The following is a 16396-nucleotide window of genomic DNA, read 5'->3' as shown; positions in this document are numbered from 1 at the left end:
CAGTGCAGTCTTTAGCAGTCCATTGTACCATTGGATTTTCCCAGAGGCTGGTGCATGACAGGGGATGTGATACACCACTCCATGCCATGCTCTTTGGCCCAGGTGTCTATGAGGTTGTTGCGGAAATGAGCCCCATTGTCTGACTCAGTTCTTTCTGGGGTGCCATGTCCCCACAGGACTTGCTTTTCAAAGCCCAGGATAGTGTTCCGGGTGGTGGCATGGGGCATGGGACATGTTTCCAGCCATCTGGTGGTTGCTTAAACCATTGCAAGCACATGGTGCCTGCCTTGGTGGGTTTGTGGGAGTGTGATGTAATCAATCTGCCACGCCTCCCCATATTGATATTTCAGCCATCGTCATACCACAGAGGCCTTAACCGCTTGGTTTGCTCGATTGCAGTGCACATTTCACATTCATGGATAACCTGTGCGATAGCATCCGTGGTCAAGTCCACCCCTCCGTCGTGAGCCCATTTGTATGTTGCATCCCTTCCTTGATGGCCTCATGTGTCCTGGGCCCAGCGAGCTATAAATAAATCACCCTTCTGTTGCCAGTCCAGATCCACCTGAGCCACTTCAATCCAAGCAACCTGATGGTTGCTTTGAATGTTCCTCAGTGGCCCGACTCTTGGGTACGTGGGCACCTACGTGACGTCCTTTTACAACCAGCTTCTCTAGCCGGGCAGCAGTATCTTGCCACAGTGGGGCAGCCCAGATGGGTTTGCCTCTGCGCTGCCAGTTGCTCTGCTGCCATTGCTGTAACCACCCCACAGGACATTGGCCACCGTCCATCTCTGTCAGTCCAGAGACAGAGCATCGGCCACTTTTCTCCTTCAGCAATGTCTAAAGCTGGATGGCTTTCACCTCTGCAGACTGGCTCGATTCACCTTCTCCTTCAGCAGCTTCTGCGACTCGTCATGCAGGACTCCATAGGGCAGCCTTCCACCTCTGATGCTTTCCCACGATGCGACAGGACCCGTCAGTGAACGGGGCATATGGCTTCTCATTGTCTGGCAGTTTCTTACATGGTGGGGCCTCTTCAGCAGGTGTCACCTCCTCCTCTGGCATCATTCCGAAATCTTTGCCTTCTGGCCAGTCCGTGATCACTTCCAAGATTCCCGGGTGACCGGGGTTTCCTACTGGAGCCCGCTGCGTGATCAGCGCGACACGCTTACTCCACGTAGCATCCATTGCGTGGTGTGTAGAGGGGACCCTCCCCCTTTGAACCTTCAGCCCAGCACCGGCAGTTGGGGTGCCAGGAGGAGCTGTGCTTCAGCACCAATCACTTCCAAAGCAGCTCGAACCCCTTCACATGCTGCCAATATCTCTTTTTCAGTTGGAGCGTAGCGGCCTTGGATCCTCAGTATTCTCGACCTCAAGTCTTCCCTGGTACTTTCTACCAGGGACTCCAGCTAGGGCCATTCTCCCCGGCTACAGTGTAGAGCACGTTCTTTACATCTGCTCCTGCCCGGACTGGCCCAAGGGCCACTGCATGGACTATTTCCTGTTTAATTTGTTCAAAGGCTTGTCGTTGCTCAGGGCCCTGTTTGAAATCGTTCTGCTTCCAGGTCACCTGATAGAGAGGGCTTACAATCAGACTGTAATTGGAGACACGCATCCTCCAGAATCCAACAACACCCAAGAAAGCTTGTGTTTCCTTTTTGCGAGTCGGCGGAGACATGGCTGCTATTTTATTGATCACATCCACTGGGATCTGTCGACACCAATCTTGCCTTTTTTTTCCTAAAAACTGAATCTCCTGTGCAGGTCCCTTGACCTTACTTAGATTTATGGCAAAACCTGCTTTCAGAAGGATTTGGACTATTGTCTTCCCTTTCTCAGAAACAACTTCTGCTGTGTTGCCCCATATAATGGTGTCATCGATGTATCGCACATGCTCCAGAGCCTCACCCTGTTCCAGCGCAGTCTGGATCAGTCCATGGCAAATGGTGGGGCTGTTTCTGCCCCTGGGGCAGTCGATTCCAGGTGTACTGGGTGCCCCTCCAAGTGAAAGCAAACTGTGGCCTGCGCTCTGCCACCAAAGGGATTGAGAAAAAACGCATTCCTGATATCAATTGTGGCGTAGCGCTTGGCTGCCTTTGGCTCCAGTTCGTATTGAAGTTCTAGCATGTCCGGCACGGCAGCGCTCAGCGGTGGCATGACTTCATTCAGGCCACGATAGTCTACCGTCAGTCTCCACTCCCCATTCTGCACTGGCCACAGGGGAGCGTTAAAGGGTGAGCGGGTTCTGCTCATCACTCCCTGGCTCTCCAGCTGACGAACCAGCTTATGGATGGGAATCGGGGAGTCTCGGTTGGTGTGATAGTGCCACTGGTGCACCATCGTGGTAGCGATTGGCACCTGTTGGTCTTGGACCCTCAGTAACCCCACACCAGAAGGGTCCTCTGAGAGACTGGGCAAGGTAGACAGCTGTTCAGTTTCCTCTGTCTCCAAGGCAGCTATGCCAAGAGCCCACCGGTACCCTTTTGGGTCCCTGAAATACCCTCTCTGGAGGCAGTCTGTGCCCGGGATGCATGGAGCCTCTGGGCCAGTCACAATGCGGGGCTTTTGCCACTCATTCCCGGTTAGACTCACTTTGGCCTCCAGCAGTACAGTCAGCTGTTGGGATCCCCCTGTCGCTCCAGAAATACAGGTGGGTTCTGCCCCTTCATGGCTGGATGGCGTTAGGGTACACTGTGCAGCGGTGTCCACTAGAGCCTTATACTCCTGTGGATCTGACGTGCCAGGCCATCGAATCCACACAGTCCAGTAGACCTGGTTGTCTCTAATCTTGGTCATTGTGTTCATTACTCACTTCTTGCAAAAATGACTTAGCAGTCCCTTCAAGAGGATTATAAGTATGATCAGACCTTCCACTCTGTCTAGGGAACTGCCCGCTGGAGACTGGATCAGCAATTTTCCGGGAAGAACCCCATTTAAAATTGTTTTGCCTTGCAACTCACGTACCCATATGGTCACGGTAGGTTCTCCATCCCACTTCCTCATGTCCTCTCCATGGTCATGCAGGTAAACCACAAGGTGGCTTGTGGTGTGTACCCACTGTATCCTCTCTCTTGAGCAGAGGAACACTTACTCCTAATAGCTGAGATACTGGTCCGTACAAGGGAACAGCACATATCCTCTTTGAGTTGCAACAGTGGTGCACTCCATACAAACTTCCACCCATGGGTCGGGTACATTGGACCTCATCTGGACCTGTGGGTAACTGCATGTTGTCCGGGTCATAATAAACCATCTCCCGCATGGCTAATTCCCTCGAGTACTGGATACCTCTCTCTGTGGTGGTCCGCTTGCCTGGATGACATCCAACATCTTCGCTGAAGGGATACCTTTCCCTTACGCCTGACAGAAGTCGCCTCCAGAGGCTGAGGGCTTGTGTCTTTTTTCCCAATCGCCCTTGTCAATGTCCCCTTCCCTGGACAGGGATCCCAGCTGCTTGGCTTCCCTGCCCTCTAATTCCAGGCTACTGGCCCCGTTATCCCAGCATCGGAGCAGCCAGATGACAATGTGCTCGCCTGGACGGCGGCTGATCTCGTTTTTCACGTCTCGCAGCTCACTCAGGGACAGGGATCGGGTGATTACCTCTGGCTCTGCCTCCTCCTCCTGTTCTTGTGATGGTCCTGGTTCATCGTCATCCCCTACTAAGGGAACTGATTTTTTTTGTGTATTTGTTCTTATATATAGGGGTGACTGATACCAGCACGGGTTGGGGTTTTGGTTCAGCTGCAGCACGTGTCACTTGGATTTGAGTAGCAGCAGTGCCTGTTGCTGGGGCTGGAGTTGCCACAGTGGTTGTCAGACTGTTTTCCCTCTCTTCCTCCTGAAGGTGCTGCCTGATATTGAGCAGTGTTTGGTAGATACTGGCCAGGGCCCAGCATAGTGCAGTACGTTGTGCCTCTTTGGAATAGCCACAGTATTTTCCTTTCACATGTTCTATTGCTTCATCAGGGTCCCGTAGTTGTTCGGGAGTGAAGTTCCAAACCACTGGAGGTGAGAAGGTCTCTTGGTACCTGCCCATATTCTCCCACATGCCGTGCCACCCATGACTATCCAGCCTCGGGGCAGATCTCTGTGTGGTGTTCTTAAAACAATTTTTTTGTAACACTGAACAAGGCCTGAAACACATTCAGGAGACAGCAATAGGAGCATAGTGGCTTGAACATCCCAAGGGTATTCAAAAGTCTCAAAAGCTGTTTTAACCAGCTTGAAGGAAAAAAGGGGAGGTGAAAGAGTGGAAGAAAGTTCCCCCCCCCCCATCTTCCCCATATATTGGGTGCGATTATTAATAAATTCTGAGAGATGTCATCTGAGGTATGGGCATGAAGCAATGCCACATACACATACCAGCTTAACCTCATGACCAGTGATGTTATCATATCATAAGCTGATATTACACAGCATGGCGTAATGAGAATCGTGACCCCTCTCCCAGAGGTGATAGACAGCAGCACAGGGAATACCTGCAGCAAGTGTGGGTTTCCATAATGTGCACATGTGAACAAACAAACCACCATTGTGACCAGCAACTATTTAACTAATATAACAAATGTGTGTAACAACTTTAACACATTCAGGTCAGATCTGTTGTTCTCTCAACCCTTTGAGCCCCACATTGGGTGCCAAAAAGGATTGTCATGGTTTAGCCCCAGCTGGCAGCTGGGAACCATATGGCCACTCGCTCACTCCTCCCTGCTGTGGGATGGGGAGGAGAATCAGAAGAAAAAGGCAAAACTCATGGGTTGGGACAAGGACAGTTTACTGGGACAGCAAAGGAAGAGGAAAATAACAACAACAAAACTAATAAAATAATATGATACACAATGCAATTTGCTCACCACACCCAGGCTGTCCCAGAGCAGCGATCCCTCCTCCCAGGCTAGTTCCCCCCTTAAATACTGAGCGTGATGTCATGATATGGGATACCTCTTTGGTTAGTTTATGTCAGTTTTTCCGGCTCGGTCCCTTCCCAGCTTCTTGTGAAAATTCACTCTATCTATCTCAGCTGAAAACCAGGACAGTGTTTTGTAATGCTGTAATTTCTGATATAGAATATTACTTACTTTAGCACAGCAGGAGCTAAAAACAAATCTTGAATCTCAGCAAGATTCCTGTGAATCAGAAATTTTCACTGCTGTGTCATGAGATTGAACAATACATCAATTATCAGTTCAAGACAGGTACTATGTTCATGTCTGTCTGCACTCCTGTTAAGGTACCTATCTGTGTATCTGCTAGACTGCAGTGAATGTTCCCATGCAAATTCTGCAGCTTTGTGATGGGATCCTCTGTGGGATGGGGCATTGAGACAGATTTCCCTGGATCTCTACTTACAGGGAGCTCCTTAAAGAACAGAAGGGCTTTTCAATTCAAAAAACTGGAGCAACATAAGAAGAGGAGAATCAGAGTGACTACAGCAAAACACATAAGACAACATAAATTCTGTCTGTTCCTGTGGTGTAGGTGTCAGCTTTGTGTCAGCGTGGTTCAGGCTTCAGTATGGTTTTTAGGCTTGGTTTCAGTGCCACCTGGGTTTTGCACTCTCTAGCCTTTAGGATGCCTCTCTGCCGCTCTTGTGCTGTGGTGGTACCTGTCTGCTCCTCTCCATGGAGTCTGTCATCTTTACAACATCCTTTCTTAGCTAGAATGGTAGAATTTGAAGTGTAGACAATCACAGATAATTGTAAAAGACCTTTGTTCTTATTTTTTCTGGTCAGTTTCTTTATAGTGCATTTTGTATGACAGTCCACACTGGTTTTAATGTCTTGTACGGAGGAGTTTTCTAGTGGTTTGTCCAATTTTCATCTTTCCTTTAAATTGAGTTTACTACGGTAGAGCAGAGATGACTATTAAAAGTAACATTCTGTTTTTCTCTGCCTTTGAAGTATGAAGGAGTATAAAATATCACTGGCCGTTTTGATTTATTTGCATCAAGGTCTTAATTACTTTTTTTATAGCCTCTTAGAGGTATGTGTGAAACTTGTCTGCCTTTTGATCTTAAACTAAAAAACCTACTATTTTAAAGGTCCTCATCATTTAAAATTCCCTCTGCTCTATTTTCTTTGCAGCCATTCCTCATTTGTTCCTAATAATTGCTATGAAAAGCTCTTTTTCTTGCCTCCTTAGTTCATGAAATGTAAAAGAGAGCGCTTTTCATGACTTTGGCAGCTAAGGAATGTTGTTTAACTGTTGAAACAAGGTTTACCTTTTAAACTGTTCCATCTAAGTTGACACTATAAATCTTGACTGAAAACAGGACTGCAAAATTTTGCAGTCATTGACAGGTCAGGGAGTGTGATGAGCTTTTCAAAACTATTAATACAGACATGGTATATGTGTTGTGACAGAACCTTCCACTGCACTTCTTTCCTCTCTCTGCCTCCATGTGCTTTCCTTTCCTGAGCAGGTTTGTAAGATGCCATGACAGAGGCTGCACTTCTACGCTTTGCTTGCACCAAAGGAATTTCCTGACTAATTATGTAGCTTTTTCAAATCCTTTTCTTAAAGGAATTGAGGCTTTCTGCGTGGTCTATCTGCTGTGCCCTCTCCTTTGCCAAAAGCCATGAAGCCGTGGCCCAATTTCAGCCAAACTTCAAAGAGCATGAGCTTCGAGGATTTTTTTGTTTTTTGTTTTTTGGTTTGGTTTTTTTTTTCGTTTGTTTGTTTTAAATTCGATGGCTGGGTGAAGAAGACCCTGATGTGGTTTAGGCCCAGCCGGCCGCTGAGCGCCACTGGGCCGCTCGCTCACCCCTCCCCCAGTGGGATGGGGAGGAGAACGGAAAAACAATGGCAAAGCCTCGAGGGTTGGGATAAGGGCAGGTTACTGGGACAGCAAGGGAGAGGGAAAACAATCAACAACAGTACTGATAACAGATATTCACAATGGGTGATAACAGAGAACAATTTACCAATCCCATGACCGACCAAGACCGACTGGACGCTCAGCCCGTCCCGGAACCACGCCGAAACTGCGCTGCCCCCCTCCTGCCCGACTAGCCCCCCTTTTATGGTGAGCATGATGTCACATGGTATGGAATAGCCCCCAGCCAGCTTGGGTCACCTGTCCTGGCTCCTTGTGAAATTAACTCTATCCTTGCCAGAACCGGGACAGAACCAAACAAGTGCTTCCCGCTGCAGAGCAGTGGACAGGACTCACCTATGAACCTTCCATTTTGCAGCAGCATTATCAGGTATTTTGGAGGAGAGCATGTGCCAGGAGGCAAAAGACAGAAGGTCAATGCTGGGTGGAAGTTTCCACAGCTGACATGTTAACCAGTGCACTGGCATCTCTGGCCAGGGACTTCCCAGGGAGGTGGTGTCACATGAAAGGGTATGAGTCTGATACATGGCTGAGGGAGGCCCTCCTGTTGAGTCATGAGGTTCAGAAAGGATTCCCTTGCTTTCTAAACTTGTGTTGGAGAGGGGTCTAGGTGTGACTAGGTCCAGTCTTAGTCCCAGACTTGGTCAGCGGTCTAAAGGATTATGTGTGTAGCCACTTATCAGAGCCCCATAAAGGACTTTCTCTGACACAGTTTCACAAAGTTGAAAAAGGTAATTTATTAAGGTGACAGATATAAAAAATTTGGAATTGCCATTGATAAATGCACTTACTGCAGTAGCACTAATATATGATGATAGTGCCAGCAAAATCCTGTCCTGGGTATTCTTCACCAAAAGGTGAAGGCATAATGCTTACCAAGAAGGCGTCCCTATCTTGGGTGGAGCAGGAGCACAGCCTGTCGACTGCCTCTTCAGGGTCTTCAATCTCTTCTCTACCTCCCTGGGGGTATTTTCCTCAATATCATTTATACCCTAACCTTAGCTGTTCCTCTCCCTGGGGTGACATTTAACATGATTTGGGTAGACAGTCGAGTACTATAGTCATGTATGTTTAGCATGTACTTCTTTAAGCTCATTATCATATTCAGGGATGTCAACTGTAATATTCATTTCGCAGATAATCAAGCAAACTGTCTCATTCTGGGCACTGTGGCCTTCAAGATTCTGTGATGAAACCATCAAACATCCACAATGCTTGCACAAGCGATAAGCAGACACCAGCGTTTTTAACATCTTATGTTCAATTCTCACAAATGGTCATGGCAGCAAGCCTGTCAGAGTTCAGGGAGCATCTGGATGATGCTCTTAGTCATATGATTTAATTTTAGCGAGTCTTTTTAGGAGCAGAGAGTTGGACTTGATGATCTTTATGGGTCCCTTCCAACCTGAAGTATTCTATGATTTCACTTCCTTTAGAGTAGTAATAATACAGTGCCGCAAGCTGAGCTCTTCTCAGATGAAGATGTATTTTAGCAAATTATTTTTCCTCTCCTGTGCAAGTGCTAGGCATCTTGGTAGTAAGAAATTTGGCATAACTCCTCCCTTTAGACAAAAAAAAAAAAAGAGAAGCGTGCATTCCTCCCTCTACAGGGGAGCGAATACCTGTACTAATATTCTGTACAGCAGGCAATGCTGCTTTTACTGGTACAACAGGGGAAAAAAAAAATGCAAGAACTTGTAGAAACAGTAAGAATGTAATTCCCAGTGTGTGAGAGGCTGTGTAAGATGAATGCTGGAAGTTGCTTCAGTTGCTTCAACTGTTTATTGGTGGTGGTTTTGAATACTGCTGAGGCTTTTTGTGGGAGCAAAGGAAACCTCTTCCGTGATTACCCGAGTCGGTGTGTGGTGATGCTGAGCGGCTGTTGCACTGCTGGAAGGTGACCAGGCAGTGAGGTGCAGTCCCCCTGCAGCCCTTGTGCTCCCTGTGGCTAGAGACACTGCAGCAGAATTCTGGCAGTTTCCAGGCATAGAAAGTGGGTCACGACTAACTGTGGAAGTACCAGTAAGCCGCCGCCGCCGCCGCCGCCGTCGCCGTCGTCGTCGTCGTCGTCGTTGTAGTAGTAGGCGGCAGTTGTGCTGCTGGGTATCCTGCTTTCCAGGTGAGACGCTGAAACAAAGTCTGACCATTTTTGTTTATAAGAGTTTTAGCTTAACTTCATTACCAAATTCTACTTTGGGCTAATTTCTCCTAATAATAGTTACAGCATTTAAATATATTAGTGGTGTGGTCTACTTCAGAGGTAGTTAAAGTGACAATTAAAGCATTTTTTTTGCAGTAACAAGGCTGCCTTTGGATTTTTTTTTGGATGCAGGAAAAAAAAAAACACCCCAAAACCTTCACAGAATTACTGCAGGTACAGAGCACATCTTTGAATCCACTTTTGTGAGGTTATAAAATAAACCTATAGAATGGCTTGAATAGCCCTGTTCCTGGGATTTCTGAAGGAATATTTTAATCAATCATCCATGCATTTGTGTCAGATGTTTGATACATAAAGCACAGATTCTTTTTTGCCTTTGTTTCAGAAAGATTCATGTACTAGACCAGGCCAATATAAAGGAACCTTCCTGGGCAGAATAGATTCTGGCACTCAGCCCATTGTCTCCAAAAGCTGGTTTTGGAGAGCTAAAAATCTTGTGAAGCTGCAGCATGTTCAGGAGCAAGGCAAATGAACTGCAGGCACTTAGAAAATAACGTAAGAAAGACTTAAAAATTATTTATGGACTATTATAATGTATTGTGGCACTGTGTCAGTGTGAAACCTAATCTATAGACTTCCACTTTCCCCCTCAATTGCATCATGTTTTGAACTCTGTCTTGCTTAAAGCCAGGTACAAAGGTAAAAAGACTAAAAAGAAGCACACATTATTTAATGTTTTAGGTAGACTGTGATTTTTACTGTAATTTCACCATAGAGTTGTGTTTGTGTAGTCACCCTAGGTAAGTTCAGCATGCAGACAGACATGCACTTAAAAGCTGTTTTAGGCTTCTGCCAATGTGAATGTAGGTAGGAGTCTTTGTTCCAATTTCATGTGCAGTACTGTCATTACATGTCCAAAAAAAAAAAAAAAAAAAAAAAAGTTCTTTTCCTTTTGCAAGGCAGCAGAGACAGCTATTGGTATAAATTTCTGGGTGTGCTGAAAACTGACACCACTTTCAAGTTTTATATGCCTTTTTTAGATCGGAATTTGGTTACTGATCATGTAATTTCATAAAAGTCATAGTTGTGCATCTCTTGAAGTTGAACCATGGTATATTTGATTCAATTATCAATAATTGTTTTAAGAGTTACCTAAAGAAAAGTTTGAACAGACACCTTCCAAAGCTGACTTTCATTGGAATAGCACGTATAGTAATGATCCCTAGTCTCCTCACAGGTCAGCATCAGCCATTTGAAGTATGTGCATTTCATTGAAGTTTTAATGCCAAGAGACATCTGAAGTATCTAGTAGAGCAACAGGCGTTTCTTCCAGCTTGCAAAGAGACACCTGTGAACTGCCAGTACAGGAGAAGAGTGTTTACTGCAAGCATAAGTGCTTTCTGTTTTCATCAGTATAAAACAGTACAAATGTTGAACACCTGTTCTTATGGATGAAGGACAAATTTCATTCATTTTCATGAAAAGCTTTGTTTTTTGGGGCATTTTTCTTCCTAGAAATAATGTACTATTAATGTAGTGAACAGAATATTTGACCTTTTAATTTAAGTACTTTTCATGGGCTTTCACTTGCTCTACAGCATTTGTTGGTAATTTAAAAAAAAAAAAAATTAGTATGTCAACTTTTAGAAAGCTAGATATATTTTTGCTTCAAGATTGATTGGGTTTGGTGTCCGTCTCTCTGCCCCCCCCCCCCCCCCAAGACGTGGAAAAACCTTAAACATGAAACTGAGACAGCCCAAGCTGAAATAGCAATATTGCAGGGGTAAGTTGTGTTTCATGAAGAATGTATGTGTAACAGGATGCAGAACCAGATAAAGAAATGGCAAGTGTTCTGCCTTACAGAGACGGCTGTCCCACTTGAGAACAGTCCCTCTAGAACACTGGTCAACTAAAGCAGGGATGCTTGCAGGTAATCATTTTCTGAAGACAAGTCTGCTTGTAGTGTTACAAGGACATTTCAGTTTGACAAGCACAGGACTAAGCCATTTAGGATCCAATTTTAACCTTCTACTTGCAAAAAAAAAAAAAAAACCACCAAACCCAAACACTAATTATGATTAATTTAGGAACTGCAGTGTTAGAATTACGATAAAGAAGGGAAACGCTTTGAAATCAAAAGCAGAGGGTTTTTGTTTTTTTTCCCTCAGTAACTGGAAAATACCCATGGTCTTGTTGAAGAATAAACTAGAGCCTCTCTACCAGTATAGAGATCGTGTGCTGACTGGGGGGAGGGGGGCCAGGGATGGGGCAGGGATTGTCTCTGTATCTAAGAAATGGATTACTGTATTGAGTTCACATGGCAAGGTTTTGGTAGTGGTGGGGCTATGGGGTGGCTTCTGTGAGAAGCTGCTAGAAGCTTTCCCCATGTCCGATAAAGCCAGTTCCAGCTGGTTCCAATACAGACCCACTGCTGGCCAAGGCCAAGCCCATCAGCCATGGTGGTAGTGCTGCTGGGATAACAGAGTTAAGGGGCGGGGGGGGAGGAACCAACAAAACCTGCTGCGGAAATAGCAGTGGAGGCGTAAGATGTGAAACAGCTCTGCAGACACGAAGGTCAGTGATGAAAGAGAAAGTGCTCCAGGCATAGGAGCAGAGATTCCCCTTTAGCCTGTGGAGAAGACCACGGTGAGGCAGGCTGTCCCCGTGCAGCCCATGGAGGTTGCTGGTGGAGCAGACACCCACCTGCAGCCCATGAAGGACCCCATGCCAGGTGGATGCCCAAAGGAGGCTGTGACCCTGTGGGATGCCTGTGCTGGGGCAGGCTCCTGGCAGGACCTGTGGCCCTGTGGAGAGAGGAGCCCACGCTGGAGCAGGTTTGCTGGCAGGACTTGTGACCCCATGGGGGACCCACACTGGAGCAGTCTCATCCTGCAGGGCCGTACTCCCTGGGAGGGACCCACACTGGAGCAGTTTGTGAAGAACTGCAGCCTGTGGGAAGAACTCATGCTGTAGAAGTTCATGGAGGGCTGTCCCCTGTGGGAGGGACCCCATGCTGGAGCAGGGGGCAGAGTGTGAGGAGTCCTCTCCCAAGAAAGAAGGAGTGGCAGAGACAAGGAGTGATGAACTGACTACAACCCCCATTCCCTATCCTCCTTTGCCACTGGGGAGAAGGAGGGAGAGAAAACAGGAAGTAAAATTAAGCCCAGGAAGAAGGGAGGGGGTTTTTAAGATTCAGTTTTATTTCTCATTATCATTCTCTGCTTTGCTTGGTACACATTAAACTAGTTTTCCCTGTCCAGCCGAGGAGGGTAGCAATAGAGTGGCCTTGGTGGGCACCTGGCATCCAGCCAGGGTCAACCCACCACAGCGCTACTGGACTGGAGCCTGACTTTCTCATGACACTAACAGTGGGCTGTTGGTGTCTTAGCCTCTGGTAACACAGGACTCCAGAGCCAGCGTTCTGCCAGCAGCAGGTGACTCCAGGGAAGCTCCCTCCTGTAAATACCACTTACCCTGCAGCAGACTCCAGCTCTTTGGTAAGTGTAACTTTATTACTTCTAACACTTGGTGAGATGGGGCAGGGACCAACCTCTCCTCTGTGGGTGGTTGCTGCTGCCAGGAACCAGTACAATGTCACTCTTGGAGGCAGGGCACATCATACTACAAGAGGGGTCGACTCATAAATAACCCTTGCATTTCCACTACAAATGAATTTTATATAAGGTGCGTATTAAATGCAGCAAACGTACTGAGTAATATGTATGTACAATTTATTTAAAAGACTTTTTAACATACATATAAAAATCCCTCACTATTTATACAGTCTAAGTTCTAGCAACATATACAAATACTGAGCAACTACAATACATGCTGAGGTAAGAACATACATTCTGGGAGAATACTCAGGCCAAACAAGATTGAAATACATTTTATATCTGTATATCTTCACATGTAAGAGAGACCCATTAAATGTACCTCTGCTTGTGTTGTGCACAGCAGATGCTGATTTTAAGTGTGTCATGCAACTTACAATTGGGAATCAATGTTCAACAGGTCATAGCATACATTTTAAACCCAACCATTACATGTTCAACCTTCTCTTCTTAGTCCTACCAGGTAACATGTTCAAAGTTGAAAGCAGGGAGCAAAGCTTGGGACCAATTTCTTTCAGAAAAGGGACTTAAATTCCTAAAAGCAACCATTCCAGGCAACAGCTCATGCTGCTCAGATAATGAATCTACAGTATGGGTGCTTAAAAATAACCCACTGTAGAGAAACTGTTTAATTCTTATCCCATCTTATCCTACAGTATATCCACAGTGCTACCATACCTGGCCTACACTAAAAAATTAAATCCAAGCGAGTTAATTTTACTGACTTGAACACATCCATTATGATAGATTAATTTTTTAACTGGTACAGTTTGAGAATGCAGAGGTTTCTTAACTTGGCTGGAATAAATATGTCACATCTTGGTGCAAACAAATAACCTCCCGCCCCTTTCAAATAAAATCAGCTCAGATCATTTTGAAGTCATAGTTGCTGCTGATGGATAAGAACACTTACCTGTTTAAGCAAAGGTTAACAAACCTTTGTTTAACAAAGGTTGCAGACTAGCTTTATCAAGCAGAAACAGTTGCAATAAAAAAAATAGAACTATAGGCAGGAATTTCTTTTTCTTGAATGGGTCTTATATACCACCCTTACTTACATTCACATTTAGACACCCAATTCTAAAAAGTAATTAATTATCATTCTCAGTGAATGAGATTGAATGATCAAAAAATTGTAGAGTTGGGCTTTAAGGTAGCACAGAGTATGTAAGAACACATTCTAGATGTTGAACAGACCATGAGTAATTCTGGATTACTGAGTTTTATATATAGCCCCTGTGCAAACAACTTTTTAAGTGATAAATTAGGATACCATACTGGTATAAAGACATGGTGGCAGCCCTCTTGAACAGTATTTTAGTTTCGATTTGGATGTTCTCCACCTAGACTAAGGACCCTGGGCAATAAACAAGGCTGAAATGAGTTACATCACAGAAACAAACAGTAACCACTGAAGTCCATAAAACTGGGGTAATGTGTCGGTAGGGGCTTTCACATGTATAAATTAATTCAGCATCCTCCCAACAGTGCTGTTACCATAAAAATAAAGCATTTTTGTTGTGGGTTTTTTCTCCTACTTAGGTTAAAAAGCTGTGCTTTGTTTCTAACAAGATAAAAAATGGCAACTATGACATCCAAATTGTTTTCATTTCATGATTACCTAGCTAAATCTAGCCTATGTTAGCTCAAATAGAAGACTGACTGCAATGTTTTCATAGCAGAGAACACTGGAACATTCAAAGGATACAACTTTCATTAAACGCTTCTGAAATGGACATGCTTTGGAACAGTACTGGTTCTCTTGCAAACGTTTTGGAATCTTCTATACTTCTAATATGAACAATTGTAAGAAAAGCCCTAAGGCTAAAGTTTTTCAATTGTGCTAAAATGTACCCTATGTGCTAAAAGTGTGTATAACACAAACTGTGCACCATTAGAGTATTTGTGTGCTTCCTTAAGCACTCATGAAGTTATATACATAGCTTGCTTTGTATATGCTCACATCTTAACACACAACAATAGGTACTCTGGGGGGAATCAGGGCAGGGGGACAGGGAGAACCTTTCTGAATTCAGTCACCTCTAACACCTGGATGCTTCTTGCACACTGACCATCAGGGAAGTCTAATTTTGAGGCAGACGCTATTCAGCGCAGCCTTCACTTAGTAGGGAAAAAAAAAAATGTAAAAGTAGTTACTGTGTAGTTTGCTTGTATGACTTTCTGCCTCCTGGATCCCTAGGAAGAACAGGACTGAGTGGCTTAGGGAGATGAGGCAGAAAACAGATTGTACAGACAATGGATTCTAGTTTTGGAAGGCTAACAAAAATGGTGGCAAACTTCTGAGGAACACACAGCTGATGATTCCTAATGCTGTGAACAAAAGCTGAAGCAATGCAATTTAGAATCAAAACTATTTTATGCCATGAAGTGAATGGGATTTTTGCCATCAGTCCTGACAGTAGTTTTTAAAATCCAAAGTTGTGCAGGCATTTTATAGAGTGTAAAATTAATTTTAGAAGCTATAGTGCTTACATATAGATCTTAGAAAATTAGGAGCTTTGAGTTTGTTTGGTCGTCCCCCCCCGAAATAGTACCATTAGCGAGAAATTACTGGCTTTCATACTTTAAACTGTTTCTCCCAATTTAGCATTCACATCTATGAATTACTGAAGCTAATCTTGAAGAGTTCTTCTCTCATGTCTGACAGACAACTGTACAGTAGTAATAAAAACGTCCACAGTTTTGCAGGAAACAAGCTGTCATTACATATACAGCTTAAGGAAAGGCAGAATTACTGGTTTCCCAGACCTCCAATACCACATCTTTTGGTTGAACATTGTATTATTTAAGACTAACAATATCAAAACAACGCGATTAAAAAGTGAAACTGTCAGCTTCATGGAATTGGCTTTTAAAAAGCAAGCCATCATTCTACCTTACTCGTGAGCTAACTCAGTTCATCCTTACTCCCAGCGGAATGGGCCACACTCTGTGGTACCTGGTACACCAATTCATCAGTGGCACCTGGCCCCGGCTGCCCCTTTGGTGTGTCATACAGCACCTGTGCTGATGATGCGCTGTCTGTCCTAGATAAGAGTTTATTGTAAGTTCCCACCAGTGGAGGAGCTTGATTCCCTGCAGCTTTGAAGGTGGAAATGGAAGGAACGCCAAGAGGGGTGCTGGGATGGTTGGACATGTCCATGATTATTGGAGTTGCATATTCCGGTCCCGTTATAGGTAGCGGTTCAGCATAAGCATGGTAAACTTCTTGTATGGGTGAATTGTAAGGGTCCAAATCGGCGTAACTTGCTTCTTTCCCTTCCTCTGGTTTAAAGGTTGATCTCTGATGAAGCGTGCCGACAATTCCCCCTACCAGTGGCTGAGCATACTCTGTGTTGTGAGCCCCAGCAAAACAAAAATAAAAACACACTTAATGGAAGTCATTTTACAGTGGCATCACATTAAATACCACCTGTCGATAGTGACACAGGAATTATTATCCTAGATCAAACCAGTGGCATCTCTCTGCCATTGCTTTGGAAAAAAAAAGTCATTTCCACCCAATAGTTAAAGCCGTCGGGATACTACAACATCCTGACTTCTCAGGTTTATACTTCTTCCCTTATGAGCTGTGATTTCCCATGCTGTAAATCTGCCTCAAAACAAAGTTATTTTTATGTGCTTCCTGGCAAAATTAGAATTAAATGAAATTATCCTAGCCTGGCTTTGGATAAAGCAGTACTTGGGGTGGAGGGTTTGTCATCTGAGGGGGGAAGCCTGCAGGTGGTCAGCTGAGATGTTTTAGTTCAACAGATAATCTGAG

General features: G+C 44.9%; 2 protein-coding genes across 4 annotated transcripts in view; both read right to left on the bottom strand.

Moving 5' to 3' along the window:
* Positions 1-629: 629 nt before the first annotated feature.
* LOC129205587 (uncharacterized) lies at positions 630-3771 on the bottom strand. Its single transcript, XM_054823296.1, has 2 exons — positions 2393-3771; positions 630-1853 (listed from the first exon to the last, which is right to left on the bottom strand). Exons 1-2 carry the CDS (start codon positions 2805-2807, stop codon positions 1396-1398), a joined length of 873 nt encoding a protein of 290 aa, XP_054679271.1. The 5' UTR covers positions 2808-3771; the 3' UTR covers positions 630-1395.
* An 8937-nt stretch (positions 3772-12708) lies between these two features.
* Positions 12709-16396, bottom strand: part of LOC129205500 (discoidin, CUB and LCCL domain-containing protein 2-like) — a 65848-nt gene continuing 62160 nt past the window's right edge. For all 3 annotated transcript variants that reach the window (XM_054823036.1, XM_054823045.1, XM_054823054.1), the window contains one exon: positions 12709-15963. In XM_054823036.1, coding sequence (XP_054679011.1) covers positions 15521-15963 — 443 coding nt within the window. In that variant the 3' untranslated portion in view covers positions 12709-15520. The remainder of the gene's footprint in view (positions 15964-16396) is intronic.

Source organism: Grus americana, chromosome 1, assembly GCF_028858705.1.
Source record: "Grus americana isolate bGruAme1 chromosome 1, bGruAme1.mat, whole genome shotgun sequence".
Taxonomy (NCBI): domain Eukaryota; kingdom Metazoa; phylum Chordata; class Aves; order Gruiformes; family Gruidae; genus Grus; species Grus americana.
Note: the sequence above shows the minus strand (reverse complement) of the source record. Positions and strands in the feature narration are given on the sequence as shown.

Coding starts and splice junctions, on each gene's coding strand:
- LOC129205587 (XM_054823296.1), bottom strand. CDS start 2,807: ATGAACACAATGACCAAGATTAGAGACAACCAGGTCTACTGGACTGTG. Junction 1,854..2,392: donor TCTCTCAGAGGACCCTTCTG/GTGTGGGGTTAC, acceptor GGGGCAACACAG/CAGAAGTTGTTTCTGAGAAA.